Here is a 16,355-nt window from a genome sequence, read left to right as displayed (position 1 = left end):
GGAGACCTCCTGGAGAGGCCCATGACTCAGCCTGGGTGGGAGCTGCTGTCGCAAGGGCTCTCGCTCTCGCTCTCGTTCTCTGTCGCAAACCAGAAGTGGTTATTAAGAGGAGAGACCCCACCCTGGCCTTAGACTCAGGCCTCATCCAGACACAGAGTCCGTTGCCTTCGCTTTCCTGGTTCTAAAGCCGCTGCTTCCGTCCCCGTTTTATATTCTTACGCTGCAATACCTCACTGTGTTATGGGCTTTTTGATCAGAAATATCCCCATGCCAGGGGGAATTTCAAATGGCCGGCCCACCCGGCGGAAGACTGGGGGTCTGCGCTGCTGCAGTTGAAACAGCTCTTCTGGGTTTCAGGTGTGGGGGGGGTCCGCTTTCCCACTTGGGGCTGGGACCTTGCCCACAGCAATGAGCTGCTGCCCTCCCTGTAAAAATAAAATTAAGATTCTCGTCCTCAAGGTTATGAATAAAGGACTCACTTAAAGAAGAAGAAGCCTTAGAATGGTGTTTCCCAGCCTTGGGTCTCTAGCTGTTTTTGGACTACAAATCCCACCACCCCTAGCTAGCAAGACCGGCGGGCAGGGATGATGGGAATTGTAGTCCGAAAACAGCTGGAAAGCCAAGAAACACTGCCTTAGAATCAGCACAGAATTGTAGCGTCAGGTGGGACCACGAGGGCTGTCCAATCCAGTGCGTCGCATAAATATTTTGCCCAACGCGGCACTCGAACTTGCAACCCTGAGATTAAGAGTTTCATGCCCTACCGACTGAAATAGTGACTGACTTCACTGTCTGTCAGGCTTATTGCTTGCACTGGCTGGCAGCAGCTTGAGCCAGTAAGGGAATTTACACACAGAGTTCTTTTTGCAGTCCCAGGTAAAATATAAGAGTTGTCAAGGAGGGGGTAGGGAGCCCCGGGCCCAGGGGGCATTGATGGCCCTCCAGGCCTTCGCTCTGGCCCTTAGGACTCACCCCATACAGCTCCTTCCCCACGCCACACCCCTCCCCAGCCTTGCTGTGCAACCTCCTTGCTGGTTTTTGCTGTTCTTGAACTCTGACATATACCTCTTCCTTGCTTGGAAATGGAGAACAGAGCAGGGCGTATAGGACTTTGTGTGCAAAGAATATAAGTCTATTTCACAAAGGTAAAATCTATGCTAGTCGCTCCACCCACTTTTTGCAACTGGCCCCACCCTCTCCCAGAGCTACAATTCCCAGAGTTCCCTGGGAAGGGGGATTGATTGCGGAACCACTTTGGGAATTGTAGTTCTGGGAGGGGAATAGGGGTGTCTCCTAACAACTCTCAGCACCTCTAACGAACTACAGCTCCCAGAATTCTCTGGGGGAAGACATGAGTGTTCAAAGAGGCATCCTGATATGGCCTTCATTACTCGCATGATGCCAACCTACAAAGCACCACCGTTGTATTTTATCTTGACTTAAAAAATCTATACCGGGGGCTCCCAAACTACACTTCATTCTAGGTGCTCTTCGGCTACGTCGTGAAAGACAGGAGACAGCGTTTTCATCACATTAAATATCCATATTGTATTTTTTTATCGCTTCGTTTATTTCTTATATTTTGTAATGCCGTTAAATGCAATACGGAAGAAAGAATAAAAATTCAGAATCATACAGCGTCTACAATTGCTACAACGGGAACAAAAATCACAAAGTGGTCCAGTAAGACCCCCCCCCCCAGCAATTTTCAAAGAGGGGAAAATTGGAACCAATGATAGACACAGTAAATATCCATCTTCTTTTCTTAAATAAATAGATGAATTATCTCTAAAACGTCAATACCAAATATTTAAACATTTGCTTGTAAAAACATGAAAATATGCTTAAATTCATTTCCTTCCAAAGGGCAAACATTCTGACCCTTTATCTGTTATTATCTGGGGTGTGTCTATGTTTGTGTGTGTGTGTGTGTGTGTGTGTGTGTGTAGATAGATAGATAGATAGATAGATAGATAGATAGATAGATAGATAAGATAGATAGATAGATAGATAGATAGATAGATAGATAGATAGATAGATAAGATAGATAGATAGATAGATAGATAGATAGATAGATAGATAGATAGATAAGATAGATAAGATAGATAGATAGATAGATAGATAGATAGATAGATAGATAGATAGATAGATAGATAGATATAGATAGATGATAGATCGATCGATAGATCAATAGATGATAGATAGATAGATGGATCGATAGACAGAAACACAGACAATCATTTGTTGACTTCCATTTAATCATTTCCTCCCTTATAATTTTATTTGGACATGTCACCCCACTTGTAATTCCTGCTGCTCCCAAATCTTGCAATCACTTCTTGGAACCCGATGTCTGACCTACCTTACAGGCTGGCGCAAGGAGCAAATGAGGATGGGAATTCCCACACTTGCACCCCACACTCCCACACACATACCTGCACCCTGAAGTGGCACACTTGCTGTGCCCCAACAATCCCAGCTCGTCTCCATTACTGTGGGATTATTCCTATTTTCACCACCTCGTTCTGCTATCGGGGCTGATCAGGCCCCCAGCCGACCTTACAACACCCTTGTCAGGTAGGACAGAATCACGATTACTGGCAAGGATAGAGCCTGTCCGAGCAAAGAGGCTTGCTTACTCCTCAAACCATGTCCCCACCTCACCCTTCCAGGTACCCCTAAACTCTTTGCAGAGAATCGACTCCTTCCTGGGTTTGCGTGCCAAGGACGGGCACTGCCAATCTTCAGGACAGCAGCAACGAGATATTGGCACCATCTGAATACCTTTGGTTGTTTTGCACATTTTTAAAAAGAGGTCGTTAGGAGAAGCAGAGATTTTAATGGACTGACCCAGATCGTCACCTGGGGCCTTTCAGGAGGGTGGCAACACAAAAAACGGGGCCTTTTTGGTGGTGGCCCCCTGCTTCTGTAACACTCTCCCCAGAGAGGCTCGGCTGACACCATCATTACTTATCTTTAGGCATAAGGCAAAAACTTTTATTTCCTGTCAAGCCTTTGGGCTTTCATTTAATCTGTGGCCTCCTTCAGGGGGTGGGACGTTTTAGTCCAGCCTTTTAAAAATATGAACAAATTTTTAGTTTTCTTCCATTTTAGATTTATGCTGGTTTTAACATGCACTGTTTGTTTATTGCCACTTTTGAGTTATTTTTTTGTAATAAAAAGGGGGAGGGACCCAACTAATAAGTTAAAATAAATAATAATTTGAGGGTTTTGCAAGGGCATAGAAATCAGCGCAGCTTTAGCGATATGCGCCATGCTCTGCTGTCACCCCTCTGACCCTTCTCAAAAAAGGAAAACACACAAGGAGAAAAACGGAAGGCATGGCTGGAGGAGGAGGAGGAGGAGGAGGAGGAGGAGGAGGAGGAGGAATGAAGGAGCTGGTGAAACAGAACCCAAGTCTAGGAAACAGGAAGGACAAATTTGACCGGCCACAAGCCATCACCCCCCAGGGGGTGGAGAAAGGACAAAAAAAAATGTATTTCCCTCTTTCTTCCTCTTGTGCACAAAGACCTTCAGTGTTGCATTCCTGAGGAGGCCAGGAAAATTATAGCTGTCCTGCTGTTGCAGGCAGTTAGAAAGAGCAGAGGACTCTCTGCACATGCTCAGAGGAACACTCCACTTCCCTGGTTTCTGGCTGACGGACCAGCTAGCACCTTGAGGTCGTACCTTGGCTAAGTCCCGCTCAAAGCAAACCCCGCTGAAATCTATTCATTCATTTCAGCGGGGTCTACTCTGAGTAGGAAGCGCGCTTGATGCAACCCCTTCAGCAGGTTGGCTAGTTCGCCCTACCAGGCAAAGCTTCCCCCACCCGGATCCGCAGGCTCAGGGCACAGCTGGAGGGAGAGATTGCAAAGTGTTTCATATGAGCCAGGAGACTGCAGAGAGAAGGAGGGGAGCAGGAAGAAGGTGGAGTCATTCAGGGAACATTACAGGGTGGGACTTGGCCCCGAGGGACTCGGGAGAGGCGGCTGGGTGGGGTCCGCTGCCGAGTGGGCGTTGGGCCGGGTGCAGAAAGGGGCAGCTCGGAACAACACCCTGTGCCTCTGTTGTCGCGTGCATCTCTGCAGGAGAAAGGTAGCCAGCCCTGCTGGACTCCAACTCCAAGCAGCCCCAGGGAATTATGGGAGCGGGAGTCCATCAACATCTGGAATAGTAAAGACAAGCGTCCGAGGACTTAGAAGCAGTTGCGGGGGGTGGAGGGGGAAAATATCCTCAGGTTCAGCAGCTCCCCCAAATTCCCCATCTCCACAGAGCAGCTGGAAACTACAAAAATTGCAGTTGCGATGAAAATTTGCACGCCACCCCTGTACCCGTAGATTTCAGAGCTCTTCACGACATAAAATTGCAATATAAAAAAGTCAGCTGGGATGACAGGCTCCTATAAAAGGACAAGGGAGGCAATGAAGAATTGGAATTGGATACCCATAACTATGTATATCAATTTGAATAAACAAATAAATATGGGGGGGGGGTCAGAATGTTTGCTGCTATAAAGGAAAAGGATTCTCACTTCTTCGCAAGTAAACGTTTACATGTTTGATATGGGGATTTCAAAGGTGACTCATTCGTTCGTTTCTGAAAAATAGATTGATGTTTCACACATACACACATACCGCACAGACACAGACATTTGTGTGTCGGACCAAAGTTCAAATTCGCACGTAACCCTGAAGCTCCCTGGGTGTGATGCTGGAACTTCTCAGCCTAATCCGCCTCACAAGGTTGTTGTGGGGATTAAATGAGGAGGCGGGGACCACTTTGAGCTCCTTGGAGAAGAATCTGGGATAGCGACATAGGCGTAGCCTGGCTTTATTTTAGTGGGCCAAGCAGGCTTTATGTTTGGGGGGGGGCAGAACCGAGATACCTGAAATGCAATTGGTCAGTTAGTTAAGTACTTCTATTTATTTACTTGGTTTAGAGGGGGGCAGCTGCCGCCCCTGCACCCCCTTGGCTACACCCAAGGACAGCAATGGGCTAAATAAATAGATAAATAAATATATAAATACATTCCTCTCTAACCTCATCCACCCAAACAGACCCCTGGAAAAAATTGCTGGGGTTTTCAGCCGACCACTCCATGATTTCTCCCGCCTGGTGTAGCAATTGTCATGCGCTGTTTCCCATTGTATTTTTTACTTCGTGAGATCCACATTGTGAAACGAGAAATAACGATATAAGGAATAATAAAAAAGGAATCAAAATCAATTAAAAAAACAGCAAGAATCGTTAATGGAAACATCTGGATGAGGCTATTGAGCCAAGAATGGTCCACATACCATAGTTTGAGAAACAGGCACCCCTGTTTTGCATTTCTTTTTGGGGGGGGGGATAGTGGAAACCTAGGGACACAGGGTTAAACCACAGAGCCTAGGACTTGTCGATCAGAAGGTCGGCAGTTCGTTGTTTGGTCCCTGCTCCTGCCAACCTAGCAGTTCAAAAGCAAATCAAAGTGCAAGTAGATAAATAGGTACCGCTCCGGCGAGAAGGTAAACGGCGTTTCCGTGCGCTACTCTGGTTCGCCAGAAGCGGCTTAGTCATGCTGGCCACATGACCCGGAAGCTGTATGCCGGCTCCCTAGGCCAATAAAGCAAGATGAGCGCCACAACCCGAGTCGGTCACGACTGGACCTAATGGCCAGGGGTCCCTTTACCTTTTAGTGGAAACCTACTTAAAAATAATATATATTTACCTACTGCTGTGGGCGGGGGAGAGAATGGTAGTGCCCCCAATTCTTCAAGCTTAGACTTGAAGAATGCCCCTTGGGCATCACTAGTGGGCAGTGCCAAGGCAAGTGCGACCGTCCCACTGCAAGACTTCCAACTCTTTTAGGGCTGAGCTCTTTGAGACAGTGGCATCTCAGGCAGGCATCCCACAGGTGAAGCTATCCTTATCACCACACGTCCTTGCCTGGGATAGGGAAAGTTCACCTGTTGGATTTCTGCCCATTACACTGCTGTTAGCAAGCAATTCACCTCGTGCCAGGAAAAAGGGTGAGACTGACTCCCACCCAAGACACAGGAATAAGGTCAAAAGTGCCTCCCTATAAGATTCTCCCCATATAAGTTCCTCCAAAGTCCAGAGGAACAGGAAGTCTCGAGTGGTTTCTTCCAGGTGGGGTAACTATATATAGGACTAAATCTAGGCCAGGAAGGAACCCTTTTCTATGTCAGGTTTGCACTTCTCTCTGACACAAAAAATAATAACAACCAAGAGTGCATCTGAGCATGTAAAGAGTTCCTTCCACACTGAGGAGGAACCACAGCCTGGGAATAGGAGACAGAGCTCAGTCAACCAAGCCGTGCTTTCAAAACAAGACTGAGGGGGGGACCCCACCCCAGAGCCCCACATTTTTTGAAATCCAGCACCCAAAACAAACAGGGGTTTGTTTTTTTAAGGCTTTCCCCAAACCAGCACCCAAAACACCTTGGACCACTTGGCACCCATGTTTTTCTCAACTTCTGGTGTGGAGCGGGAAGTAGACAGAGCCCTCGTCCCAACCTACAATGTCGCCCCAGCACCTCACAAAGTCACCCTCCAAACGGCCATGATTCTGCCCCCCTGGCACTCTCTCACACACAAGAGTTAAAATCTGACCTGACCTCGCCGCCACCCCTCTCTCCAATTCCAAGCTGGCTGAGCCAGCCAGAGGGAAAATTGCAATGCTAATCCCACAGCCCACACCAACCCTGAGTCCCACCCACAGCCACAGATTACAGCCACCCACAATTGCGCAGTGCGCACACTCAGCCAGGCCCCAAGCAAAGCCTCTTTTTCCCAGCAAGGGAGTCCCAGTCCTGACCCCACAACAAAGGCCACGCTCTCACTTTGTCCAGTTTAAACCACAATTACATCGCTTTAACCGCTGTAGCTTCCCTTAAAAGAATCCTGGGAACAGTGTCATATACAATCTAATGTCCAAACAGCACCATCAACCTGGCTTGCGGGTGCCACAGCGGAAGACCTCGGCGCCATTTTCTTTTACAACGGGGTTTATTATTCCTGTTGTCGTTCATTTCATTTCTATCCTACTTTGCAGTTTCGGGAAGAAATCTCAAAGCGGCTCACAATGCATCGAATAAAACAACCCAGAATAAAACAAACACAAGCTTCAAGGAAATTATTTCAGATAAGGGGCGTTTTGCTTTCTCCAGTCGCCAACCCGGCAACCAGAGATCTCCATGTGGTCACAACTGGACATGCGCCTGGGGCTTGATTGGTTGCTAACACAGCCTGGGAACTGTAGTTTTTTAAAGGAGTTCTTAGAAGCCCTCTATTCCCCTCACAGAACTACAGTTCTCAGAACTCCGATTGCTAAACCATTCGGGGAACTGTAGCTCTGAGAGGGGAAATATGGGTTTCCTAACAACTCTTGGCACCCTTCCCAAGATCCCAAGAATCTTGAGGGGAGGAAGCCGTGACTGCTTCTTTGCCACCCAAAAGCCACAAAATGGAGGGTCACATGTCTCCTTTGTTTTATACACCTCTGCAGTGCAGTCCTAAGGATGCCCACAGCCCATAGAACCAGGGCACAGCAGGGCACCACAGGTGAATGCCCAAATATTGGTGTGGGGGGAGGGGGAGGCAATTACCCCGCCCCCAAAAGCCACACATCCACGCTACACTGCCTTTGCACACGTCCTCGAATACCAGGGAATTATAGCGCCCGCTCCCATCTGCCTCGCACGCAATCACTGTTAACTGATATGTGTATATGTATGAATATTAATTTGGCAATTTAGGCCAAGCCGAAAGGAGCAGCGAGTTTCCTGGGAAGGAGACGGAACCTTGCAAGCTCTCTCTCTTTCACATACAGACCCTCTCTGCCCCACCTGTACCCACAGCCGTGCCCTGAAGAACAAGGCTATGGGGTACAATAATCTGTAGCAGCGGGGGAGGGGGGGTTCGACCTGTGGCACCCAACATTTGAAGGGCCGCAGATTCCCAACCCCATCCTATATGTCCCAGCCAATCAGGGAACCCATACCAAATGCATTTATAGAGAACGAGGAAGCAGGGATGAGGAACGAGCAATGATGGACTCCAACTCCCATCAGCCCCTTCCAGCATGGCCAAGGGTCAGGGAACATGGGAGATGGAGTCCAGAAGCATCTGCAAGACCTTTAGTTCCCCCGCCCCGAGTCGGCCTGGCACTCCACCACCCAGCCGTTTACACCTCTCATGCCAGGGATGATTGACTCTGCACGCTAATGATCAGGAAAAGCCACCCGGATCGGAGTTCGAATCCCCCCACTTGGTGTGTCAGAGGTGGAGCGAGAAAAAACAACCCGGAGGAGATGGCAACTAGAGGTTCGTCTGAAAAGTTTAAAGGCTAAAAATTAAGACAGAGTGATCGGGGGAGCCCCTGGGGGGCAGTCCAAAGGCGGAAAGTCCTCCTCCCCCCCCCAAAAAAACCCCTGGCCTCTTCAGTTCTTACCCCATCCGGTGCCCATGTGGCTGGTGGAAGAGCAGCTGAAGAGTCAGGCGGGTTGTGGCAACAGTGCCCGCCGAGCCCTGCCCGGCACAGCGGCAAGGCCTGACCCACTTCTGCTTCCGACGTGTCACCTGCTCTCTCCCCCCACCACACCCCACCCGCCACCCCGGGGAAGGGAACTTCGCCAAGTCATACCAACTGTTGCCTGGGAGGATACCCACTTTCTTTGTGCACAGACAAGCGCCCCCTCAAATATCAGCTAGCAAATGGGATTCTCCCCCTTGCCTTTCCATCGCCTCCTTCAGCCGGGCACCAGCGCAGTGGCACAAGCTGGCAACCGGTACTTTTTTCTTTGCCAAGTCGTCTTGGCACTGGTGCCGGGGGCGGGGGGGGGGTTTGCACCAGCAGCAGCAGCAGCAGCAGCACACAAACTGTTTGGTGCTCCCAAGGAAGCTGCAGGAAAAATAAAAGGAAAGGTTGGTGGGCGAACCCTCCTGGCCCTCCCTCGGCTCGGCTGTGCCAACCGGTTGGCACCGCGCCCGGCTCGTCGCAGGTTTCCCCCTGCCAAGCCAGGCTCCTGTTACAGGCCTCGCCTGGGGTACAGCAGCCAGGCCGGGGATGTGTGCCACGCAGGGTTGCCATGGAGCGCGGAGGAGCTCAGGGGCAGCGTCGTCCCCCACCCTGGGGCGGCAAGGGAGGGGGGCACCTCCAGCAGAGAACAGGGCGGGGCACATGCAGGGAGATTTCTCCGTGGTTTCATCAGCCGCCCCCTGAGGAGGCTGGCTGCTGCAGCAGCCCAGGCTCCCACGGCAACCAGGCCACGTTTGGCGCAGCCGGCCCAACTAGGCCACAGCTCCAAAACCAGGAGCGGAAAGCAGAGCATGAGCCAGGCCAGAGAGCGGGCGGCCGTTGTGGCTGACCCTGTTGCACTGCTGACTGTCCCTCGGGCCTCCGAAACCCCAACCTCCTTGCCTGGCATTTGGGGTCACCAGCAACACCCCCCCTTTTAACAGATAGAAAAAGCAAAACTTTCAAAAATAACAACTTAGGCAATACATTCATCTTAACCGCTGAAATTCGGCCCAACAAAGATAATTTCAACCTTATCCAAATCTCTTTTGATATCCTTCCATAACTTTTCATAATTGTCTTTCTACAATTTCAATTTTTTTGCAGTCATATTTACACCCAGATACTTCACCTTTTTCGAGAAAAAGCAAAACGGTCAGGAAGGACATGGGTTGGTGGGGAGAGGAATGCTGCACCTGTTGAATTTCTGCCCGGGCTGCAGGAGCAAGAAGCAGGAAAGGAGTCCCCAAAGACTCAACCCACGAGACCACCCAGCCAAGCGAAAAGCAGGGCCAGAAATAGGCCAGAGTGTAACCCCCCCCACCTCCCACAACCCAGAGCTTTTTCTTCTTTTTATTAGAAAAAAATAATAAGTGCGAGTCTTAAACAGTGATGCAGCTGCAAAACTGGGTTTCAACACAGTTGTTTCAAAACCATGCTTAGTCGACACCCACTCTTTATCAGAGAATAAAGGAAGGGAACTCAGCGCATGCTCTGAGGTTCATTTTAAAATCTGCATTTCCCTCAACGACTTAATGCATGCAAATGAACTGAGGACTTTACAGCAAAATACCCTGCAAGTGAGCTGGTGGTAACAGAATATTCTCATATATTGGTGGCAATTTTATCTGCTTAGTTGTGTTTATAGGTGCACATCTTCGCACACGAACAGGCTGGTGGCTGAGGCAAATAAGTATCTGATACTCTGCACGTGCTCAGAGGAAAGGCTAACCAGCCAGCACAAAACACCATCATCACGAAAAAGCTAGTGACATTCAGTTACGTTTTTTTCTCACAAGCACCCACTGAACTTAATGAGCTTTAATCACGCATAATGGATAAAGCATAGCTGAATACCACCCAGCGTTCCGTCGTTCTAATTTAATTTTTGTAATGTTTTAAACCATTGTCGTTAATCGGTCTTCTCAATCATTTAACTGTTTTTGTAAACCATTTTGAGGCTTTTTCTTTTTTAAAAACCATCGATCGGTGCACAAATCTTACCAAACAAACAAACAAAACAAAACTGAGAAGGGAGAGGTAAAACCAAAGAGGTGCCGGGGGGGGGGGGGCTCAGTTTAATTTTGGGATGCCTTAATCCGAGCATTTACCTTCTCAGTCGCCCTCACGTCCTTGCCTGCTATTTATTGCTCTTCCACACACACACACACACACACACACCAACCTACAATCCACTTTGTTGCCTCACAAGCCCCCCCCTTCCCCCACCTCCAGCACATGAGGAGGACACCTGGGGACATGGCGCAGGTGTATTCTTAGCTGCCTCCCCACCTTGCTCACCCTTGCGCTGCCGGTTCAGAGCCCTCAGGGAGGTGGGTCGGCGCAAACAGGCGGGTGAGGCTGGCTCGCCTCGCAGCCCGCCTCCAGGAACCTTCCTCCTCTGGTACGCAGGTGGGCAAAGAACTGTGTGTCCACCTTTACACACGAGAAGAGCTTACAATCCATACTCCCATGCCAGATGGGCGGGGTACAAACAATAAATGATTATTATTATTACTTCAGCAGCCATGGCTGCCTCCCCCAAAGAATCCTGGGAAACCGTAGCTTGCTAAGGGGGCTGGAAGTCATTCGGTCACTGAGCTACAGTTCCCAGAGTTCCCTGGGAAGGGAGATTGCTTGTTAATCTTGGGAACTGTAGTTTGCTCGGGGGGGGGGGCAGAGAGTTGTTTGGCGACCCCTCCTCTTTGCCCTCACAGATCTACAATTCTCAGAGCTCCCGGGGAAGCGGGTTTGGCTGCCAATCCTAGAAACTGTGGTTCTCACCTTCACAAAGCTACAGTTCCCTTGACGGTTCCCAGGATCCTTTGGGGCAGGGGGGAAGAGGGGCATAAGAGTGCTTTAAATGTATGGTATGGACGTGACCCACATCCCGACTGGGGCAGTGAGTGTTGTGTGGGTGCGGAGGACAGAACGCAGAGACAGAACGGCTGGTTATGGGGTTGCATCCAAGCTTAATCATACCCAGAGTAGACTCAGCAAAATGAATGGATATGATTAACTGGGCCAGTGGGTCTACTTTGAGTATAACTTAGTTGGATACGGCTCACCACTTGTTCTCTGGTTTTCTGGGCAGTGTCCAACTGAAGCATTTAGAACAATTAAGAGCATCCTATTTGTGAAACAGAAATCATAATATATATATACTTAGACAAGATAAGATAATATAAACATAGAAGTCAAAATCAGAGTGATAAAATAATCTAGCTGGGGGAGGGACCTTCCAGCCGGCATAAGAAGCAGAGACTTATAGGAACATAGCAAACGGCCTTTGGTACATCCAGTTCTGTACACCAGGGTTTCCCAAACTTGGGTCTCCCGCTATTTTTTGGGACTGCAATTCCCATCACCACTGACCACTGGTCCTGCTAAGCTGGGGATGATGGGAGTTGTAGTCCAAAACAGCTGGGGACCCAAGTTTGGAAAACTCTGGTAGCAGTGGAGATGCCAAAGAACTGAACCCAATTCCTTTTCCATGCAAAGTATATACACTACCACTGAGCTATCCATATTTCAATGATGTTTAAAAAAGTATTAAGATGTTGTGATAAGGGAGAAGAGAACGTCGGATCCACACACAGACACAACTGTCCAAGACCCCACAATATTCTGATGCCACACAGGCAAGATCACACCCTGCGTTAAGTCTCCAGGAATAACCACCACTTCCAATTTCTGGATTCCCAGTTGCTAATCTGTGTCATTAACCAGACCCACCAGCCTAGGAGAGATTGCCAGTCGACAAAAAAGGACATTTCTACATTGGAACATAATAGCTTATACTCATCAGTCTTATCAATCAGACCCGTTTGGCTATATTATTCTGTACGCTGAAATAAGACGGATGGAATAGTTTTATTGTCAAGGGGCAGAGGATGATGTTTCTTTCTTGTGGGCTGTATTTGCAAGAAACAAAAGTGGGAAAGGGCTGTTTTCAAGGATCAACTCTGCCAGGCTCAGAAACCACTACAGCTACGACGGGAGATTCCTTAGTTTAAAATACGTAACTAAGGAATCTTCCATTGTCATATCACGATCGATTTGAAAGTTTTACTGGGTGAGCCATTAATATATATATATATGTACTTGAAAATAAAATAAAATATTTATTTGATTCAAATGATCATGTTTGCCTTTCTTTTTCTCCTTGTAACTCTCACTCATCAACTTTGATGTTAAGCAGACTTCCTAAAAGTAAGAAGTATTTAACATGTGTGAAGCACTTTCTTTGTAGTGCTACCAATAATACTGCTTTTTTTAAGGTCTGGACCATAAGCTGCATTTCATTCCACTGAAAGTGGAGGAGGGAGGGAAGGAAGCTCCCCCTTTGCCCTAAACTTTACAAACTTGTTTTGGGACACTGCAGAGGGTGGGGAGAGCCGACAGGTCAGGAGAAATCCCGAGCAAAAGTCCCACCCCAAGAATCAAGGCTCCCAATAAGAACAGAAGAGGATGCCGGCTGCCGGATCAGACATAATGGCCCATCTAGTCCAGGATTCTGTTCTCACAACGGCCAAACAGTTGCCTGTAGGAAACTCTCAGGCTGCTGCCAGGCTTGCCAAGGTGAGCACACCTATAGGCACAGCCCTGTAAGGGAGGGAAGGGTAATCAGTGGGGCTGGGTGTAACTTGGAGGGCAGAGTCCAAGTAGTAAAGTTTGCCCAAAGGGAAAAGGGAAGAAAAAAGAAGTCACCCACTCAGTTCTTATTAACACAGCACCCAAGCAAAACGGGCACCTTAAGAATCATACCCTTTGGATTCCAAAGGGCACTTCTGCATTTGAGACAAGGCCTGCTTTCAATGCCCGTGTGCCAAGTGGGTAAAACAGCTTTCTGTTGACTTGCCATCCATTCCCTGCTTGCGGGTGGTACGAGAGTGGGAAGCAGGGATGCACATGGGACAAGATCCCTCTTGGGCCCCTCTCTCCCTGGCAGCACCAAAGCCACAGATGCCACCCCTGCTCCTTCTTGCACACAAGAATGGCTGGGTCTTAGCTTCAGTGGGGTAAAGTATTTGGGGTCCACCCTACGGAAGCGAGGAATCCTGCAGCAACCACAAGGTAAGGCACAAGTCTGAAAGCAACTCTAGCTAACAAGGAAGCTCTCGTCCAAATAAAGTCCCTCCCCAGGTTACAGTCCAGCAGCTGGGCACTGCCCGCTCTCCTCCAACCATGCCCACCTGTCCTTAGCACCATCCCCAGCTCATACGAGGACGACGACAAGCCACGGTCATGCCTCACCCCTATTCAAACCTAATAGCTCCAACAATTAAAACCGGCTCCACCATTATTTGAACGACGCCTTTTTGGCGGGCACACGCTGCCCACCCCTGGCAAGGAGTCAATACCTGCCTGCCTGCACAAGAAGATTTTGTGACAGGGGGTGCGGGTGGCCTATGATGGTAAGAGTTACACACACAAACATGCCCACAGTTTATGCCAGGGCAGTGCCAACCCACGGCGCAGAGAGGGCAAAGGATAAACAGTGGAGAGGATCCCTACCTCTCTGATGTCGCCAAGGCCCAGACCTGGCACCAGCCACGTTGCCAGGAAACCTTTGAGAACCAAGCACCCCCTAAGTTCATCCATCAATGCGCTGGATGTCTACAATCTTAAGATTTGGTAAAAATAGCCCCCCAATCTGGGAATCTTCAAACTCAAGAAGGAAGTGGGGGAGTAAACAGGGAACCTGTCAAAGGAGGGGCAGAGTTGATCCACTCTCAAAAAGGCCTGGAATGGTGGAGTAACCCCCCCCCCAAAAAAGAGGGGAACACACCCCTCCCCAGAAACATAACTCTCGATCCACAGAAACAAATACCCATACAAGCAATCGGCTCCAATCATTGGTATGGAGCCAGGGAGACAAAAAACGGGCGTGACTTCCAAAAGATTGCCCTCCCCCCCGGACAAAATCAGGTTTTAAAAAACTGGGATAGGGAAACGGCTCACGCCTGCCATGATCTTATCCCCAACGTGCCTTTTTGCGTCCTAACATCACCTCTTATTGGGAAGTGGGGGAGGGGGGGGAGAAGGGATCTGGGGAAAGCAGGTGATGGGGGGGGATAGTGGGGAGGGGGAGAGGAAAAAGAGCCATAAGGAAATCCCCACCCAGCCACCCCACCGCAACTTGCTATGTGGGGCTCGACGTCTGCTCTGGGGGTCCCCGCGTGTGCGTTTAAATCTCCGGGAAGAAGAGGGGAAGTTTCGAAGGAGAAATTGGGGGGGTGGATTTCCAAATTCCTGGGGAGGGTCAGTTTTGGGACCCGGCCGACTAGTCAGAACCCCCATCTCCGAAGGATCGGCGCCCCGCCGCGGAGGATCGGACTCACCCCAATATTTTCCCCTCCCGGCCGGGTTTCTTGGGACGCTCCGCGGACACTTTTCAAGAGATACCGAGATCTCTCTTGCGCGCGTGCCTGCGCTGGCCGGTGTCGGCGGCGGAGTGTCGCGCACGATCCCCTCCGCCTCTCTGCGCCCCCTCCCGGCTCACCTGTCCTGGCCACGCCCCCGGCTCACCTGTCCTTCCTCCCCCGCCCCCCTCCAGCTTAGCAACCCAGCTGCGCCAAGCGACCTTAGCCTCCCGCAACCCGGAAAAGGAGGCCAGCCCTCCCCGGCTCTCCCTCTCTCCAACCCCCACCCCCGACATTGCGCGCCCGTGTACCCCCCCACACCACCTGCGCCAAGCCCCGCCCCCACCTGCGCCAAGCCCCGCCCCCCGAGCCTGCCGGCGCCCCGCCTTCTCCGCACCTGGCTCGCGCAGTTCCACTCGCCATCTCATCCTCTCGCGTCCTATTTTTTTCCCTCCTCTTCCCAAGGCAGCGGGGACGATCCCGCCTGCGCCGCCTCGCCATTGGACGGAGCGGGCGATCCCTCGCCTCCCACTGGCGGGACCCGCCGCCCTTCATCCCTCCGCACCCGCCTCCTAAGCGCCTGGGTGGGTTGGGTGAGGGGAGAGGGTTATTTCAGGTCGTAAAAGCTGGCGGCCATCAGATCCCTTTCTCTCCTTTTTATTCTCCCCCCCTCCTTTATCCGCCGGACGCCTGGGTTCTTTGCAAAGGCTTTCCACCCCCTCCTCCTCCTCCCCTTTGCTGGGAATCTTTGCAAGGGTTAACGGGCTTCTGCAAACTTGGGGTGAGGGGGGGGACTGGAGATCCGGTCTGGGTAGGGTTTTGGGGGGGGGGGCGTCATTTCGGTCACTTGAGGAGAGTCCTAGGAACAGCTGAATCATCTGAGGCTGCGGAAGAGAAGTTTGCAAGCGGAAAGGATGATTTAATCCCCAGGCGGTGGGGCAGAGGAAAGGGGGGGGGGACACACGACTTCCCACTTGGGGAGGGGAGGATTGGTCACCCCCTTCTCCTCCTCTCCCTCCACCCCCTGCGCCGCAGCGCTTGGCCTGGATGATGCAGCCCGCAGCGCAGCCATCTGGCTCCGGATCAGCCCCAAGCGCGCACACGCCCTAAGCACCATCTACAGGCCACGTGGAGGCCCACCGCTCCCTCCTCCTGTTGTTCCTTTGGAGCAAGAACCTAGCCTGGCCTTCGGAAAGGCTCTCGAGAGCTGCTTCTTGCAAATCAATAATAATGAAATAACCCTGTGCGCAGCTTGCTGTTTTTTAGAAAGGCATGGCAGGAAAGGAAAATGGGAGGGGGAGGGCAGAGGTGAACAAGCGAGCTCCACAGGCCCTGGATTCCTCCTGCGAGAAAGTGAGTAAGCGGCCTCTACGGAGCCCACTCAACCTGGCGAGATTAGGCGGTGCCAGCATTGGCATGCGTAGCCGGACCGTTGGTACTGGAGGGGATGGTTTTGCTGTCAAAGTCCA

At 50.5% G+C, this 16,355-nt stretch overlaps 1 protein-coding gene and 1 long non-coding RNA gene across 5 annotated transcripts in view; one reads left to right on the top strand and one right to left on the bottom strand.

Moving 5' to 3' along the window:
* ZBTB7B (zinc finger and BTB domain containing 7B) overlaps window positions 1-15,694 on the bottom strand; it is a 56,238-nt gene extending 40,544 nt beyond the window's left edge. The window contains exon 1 of one of the 3 annotated variants that reach the window (XM_083715836.1): window positions 15,284-15,694. In XM_083715836.1, the coding sequence (XP_083571962.1) occupies window positions 15,284-15,314 (31 nt within the window). In that variant the 5' untranslated portion in view covers window positions 15,315-15,694. Of the gene's footprint in view, window positions 1-8,455; window positions 9,068-14,865; window positions 15,019-15,283 lie in introns of those variants that run through there. The other 2 variants (XM_083715838.1, XM_083715837.1) reach the window with 2 other exon arrangements.
* Window positions 7,362-10,473, top strand: LOC310833585. 2 transcript variants are annotated; one of them, XR_014558818.1, is made up of 2 exons: window positions 7,362-8,328; window positions 10,170-10,473. It is a non-coding gene; the product is annotated as an uncharacterized lncRNA (long non-coding RNA). The 2 variants fall into 2 exon arrangements; XR_014558819.1 differs by having other exon boundaries at window positions 9,629-10,473.
* Window positions 15,695-16,355: the final 661 nt, after the last annotated feature.

Source organism: Podarcis gaigeae (genome assembly GCF_964106915.1).
Source record: "Podarcis gaigeae genome assembly, chromosome: 16".
In the NCBI taxonomy this organism is placed as follows: Eukaryota; Metazoa; Chordata; class Lepidosauria; order Squamata; family Lacertidae; genus Podarcis; species Podarcis gaigeae.
Note: the sequence above shows the minus strand (reverse complement) of the source record. Positions and strands in the feature narration are given on the sequence as shown.